At 37.4% G+C, this 3,578-nt stretch overlaps 1 protein-coding gene across 1 annotated transcript; it reads right to left on the reverse strand.

The window, feature by feature from the left end:
• Positions 1-1,156: 1,156 nt before the first annotated feature.
• LOC112818285 (olfactory receptor 2AK2-like) lies at positions 1,157-3,246 on the reverse strand (the record flags this gene model as incomplete). The annotated part of the gene is given in 2 exon segments (XM_025865457.1): positions 1,157-1,282; positions 2,332-3,246. Coding segments are annotated over 2 exon segments (1,041 nt in total), but the record flags the coding sequence as incomplete, so codon positions are not given.
• Positions 3,247-3,578: the final 332 nt, after the last annotated feature.

Below are 3,578 nucleotides of genomic sequence, written 5' to 3' on the forward strand. Positions count from 1 at the left end.
AAGACAATTTTATAGAGTTCAAGGCCCCAGTGGTAAACATTCCATACTTGTCCTTGAATATATACTTGATAATACTATAACATAGCAAGACAGTGACGGCCCCGGACTTCAGAACGAGGGGGGAAGTGTGAGGACCGAACAGAAGCTCTGAAGAGCTCTAAGCATTCCTAGAACATGTAACAGTGTGACCATTCTTGGATGGGTGGTGGACTTACAGGGGCACATGACATTGTAAACAAATACTCTGTAGTAAGAAAAAATACTTATGGACCACATAACGTAACTTATTTTGAACCAAGAATTAGCAGTCCTAACAAAATTAAAATTCTTGTAAAACGTATTAACAACAGACACACAGTTGATTTCAATGTGTCTTTATAATATTTCACAAGAATATATATTTTAAATTTAGCATCAAACCATTGTCTTACTTACTCAAACCCTTAAGCACCAGGAAGTTTTATATTTGATTAGAATATTTGATATTAATACTACAGTTTAATTTTTTGTTAGTTAAACATATACCTTACCTATAACCAAACAATTTTATTCCCAGGAAGATACTAAAAGAATTGAGTGTATATTTCCACAAGAAAAGTTTTGTGTAGGGACAGTTATAACATTTTTTATTCATAATAGCTGAAAATATCAAATGATCCAATGAAGGCAATAATAATATATTGTACAACGAATTCAACTCAGCAATAAAAAAACAATAGCATTATTGCTTGTGTTACTTAGGTATATTGCTTCTGTGAACAGTGAGAAAAAGAAGGTGGAATCACAGAGAAGTTATTATTTGATTATATTAATAAGTGTTTCCCCTTAATGTTGATGGGAGTCAGAAAATTGACCACTGTACAGTTGAAGTGCTAATAGTGAAGGAGCACTAAGGAAGTGGGTGATGGAAATGTTGCTCTTATGGTTTTCTTCAACAGTAATAATGATGATTTCTTACTTCCAGTTGTTGATTCCAAGGTCTTAGCCCAATTCTCTGCTTTTCTTTTTTAAAAAGATTTTATCTTTAAGTAATCTCTATACCCAGTTGGGGCTAACATTCACAACCCAGAGTTGAGGGGTCCCATGTCTCCGACTGAGCCAGGCAGGTGCCCCCCAATTCTCTGCTTTTCTGATTATGTCACATTTCACATCATACCTCACCATAAGTCTCAAATGTCTGCTTTCCACTAATCTCCAGAGACTGGCCAGTTCTTGCTACTCTACCATTACCACTGTTATCCAAGGCAGTATCTTGTAACAACTGTGCTACCGGAACGGACACCTAATTGCGAAATTCAGTTGTCTCTAGAAGCACAGCAATACTTGCCATCTTTCTTGCATTAAAACCCAAATCCTTACAATGGCCAAACTAACATTTCAAATCCAGGCTCCATTATCTTTACTCATTTCCTACAATTTCTGCCTTTTTTTCATTGGCTTTGATTTTAAACCCTGATTTTCATTTACTTGCCATGCTTGTTTACTCTTCCAAGATATTTTCATTGGCTTCTTCCTACACCTGGACATTCCTAATGTGATATCCTTATGAATTATTAACTCATTTCAGTTCAATTTTTGACCAAATATCATTCTCATGGTTGCCCTTACATCGGACTGTTTTATATCAAACTGCAAAACTCTCTGGCTTTCCCTATGCCAATTTTTAGCTTTTTTCCCAGTAATTATTACTGGTTGATATACTCCAGATTTTCCAAGTCTATTTTACTTTATTTTATTATTTTATTTTTTATTATATTATGTATTAATTTTATGTCCACTGCACTGGAATGTAAACTTAATGAGATCAGAGAATTTTGTCCGTTCTCATCCTTGTTTACTGCCATATCACCAGTTCTACACACTGGTGTAACACACATAGTTAAAACCTTAAATCAATTGTTGAGTGAATGCAGGAATGAGTGAACTATTTATACTGAAATATATTACAGTTTTTTATAGCATTATGTTCTTGAATAGAATATATTTCCTATTCATTACATTCAGATCTTAAGGAGGATGTTACAAAATATATGTTTTGAGATGCAAACATTGAGTTGACAGTTGAAATGTATTCCTAGAAGCCAAATAATGTTGACCATAACCCCATTTTTTCCCCCAGATTTCAGTTTGGAAAACCATGTAGTTTCAATAACTATGAGTGAGACACTCTAGAGCCAGCAGAAATCAAGATATTTATCAATTTGTTCCAAAAATATTCCTTAGAGTTTACATATTCCAAAACAGTATTTTAGGCAAAGTGGTCTATGTGGGTCAGTCTCAATCAATAAGGATTTCCCAAGGTGACTTTTCCTATACAAATATCCATTATACCAACAGTCTTCTCATGGCCCCAATAACCTCTTTATTCCTCAGGCTGTAGATAAATGGGTTCAGAAGAGGTGTGATGATGGTGTAAAACAGCGCCACTGCCTTGCCCTGTTCTGGGGAATGCCAGGAGTGTGGCCTTGTGTAGGTGGAGAGAGCAGTCACATAGAACGGGCTTGCCACAGTCAGGTGAGAGAAACAAGTGGAGACAGCCTTTGTCTGTCCTTTACCTGAGCTCACCTGGAACACCACAGTAAGTACACGGGCATAGGATGCTAGAATGGCCATGAATGGTAGCAACAGAATAATAAGCCCACTCAGGAGGATTGTATGCTCATACTGGGAAGTATCCTGACACACAAGTGGTAGTAGAGATGGAACTTCACAGAAAAAGTGGTTAACAATCCGAGACCTACAAAATGGAAGTTGAAATACATACAATGCATGTACTAAAGCATTGATAGAACTACTGGCCCATGCGCATGTGACCATGAATGAACAGATCTTCTTGTTCATGAGTACAGGATAGCGTAAAGGGTGACAGATGGCTACATATCGATCATAGGACATGAAACCAAGGAGAAAGGCTTCAGTTCCACCAAGGGCCAAGAATACAATTGCCTGAATCTCACAGCCTAAAAATGTAATGGTCTTACTGTTTGTCAGGAAGTTAGTGGTCATCCTGGGCACTGTGGTACAGATATACACCATGTCGATAAAGGAGAGCTGACTGAGTAGAAAGTGCATTGGAGTGTGGAGTCTGGTGTCTAACTGAATGAGAAGGACCAGTATGAAATTCCCCATCAGAGCCACTGAAAAGAGAATTACAATGACAACAAAGAGGAAAGTGTCCATTTGACCGTATTGGAAAAGACCAGAAAGCATAAAATCTGTTTCTACACTTTGATTTCCCATCTACATAGTTTAAATGGAAACATCAGAGCAGGTCATATCCCTAGATTCCATGGCAGACCTTTAAGAGAAAAGAAAATGATTATTATCACATGCCTTTTATTGCCTCCATACCATTTTCCCAGCCAAGTGAATTATCCAGAGCAGACACTTCTTTTATTTTTTTCTTTAAATGAGGGGAAAACAAAATTATCTCATTACATAACGTTCAGAGAGTAAGTCCTGTATGATCAGAGCTTAGTCAAAATCTTTACACACTGGGCGCCTGGGTGGATCAGTTGGTTAAGCGACTGCCTTCGGCTCAGGTCATGATCCTGGAGTCCCGGGATCGAGTCCCACAT

This window comes from Callorhinus ursinus, unplaced genomic scaffold, assembly GCF_003265705.2.
Source record: "Callorhinus ursinus isolate GAN/ISIS: 27379988/994484 unplaced genomic scaffold, GSC_fseal_2.0 scaffold5115, whole genome shotgun sequence".
Lineage (NCBI taxonomy): Eukaryota > Metazoa > Chordata > Mammalia > Carnivora > Otariidae > Callorhinus > Callorhinus ursinus.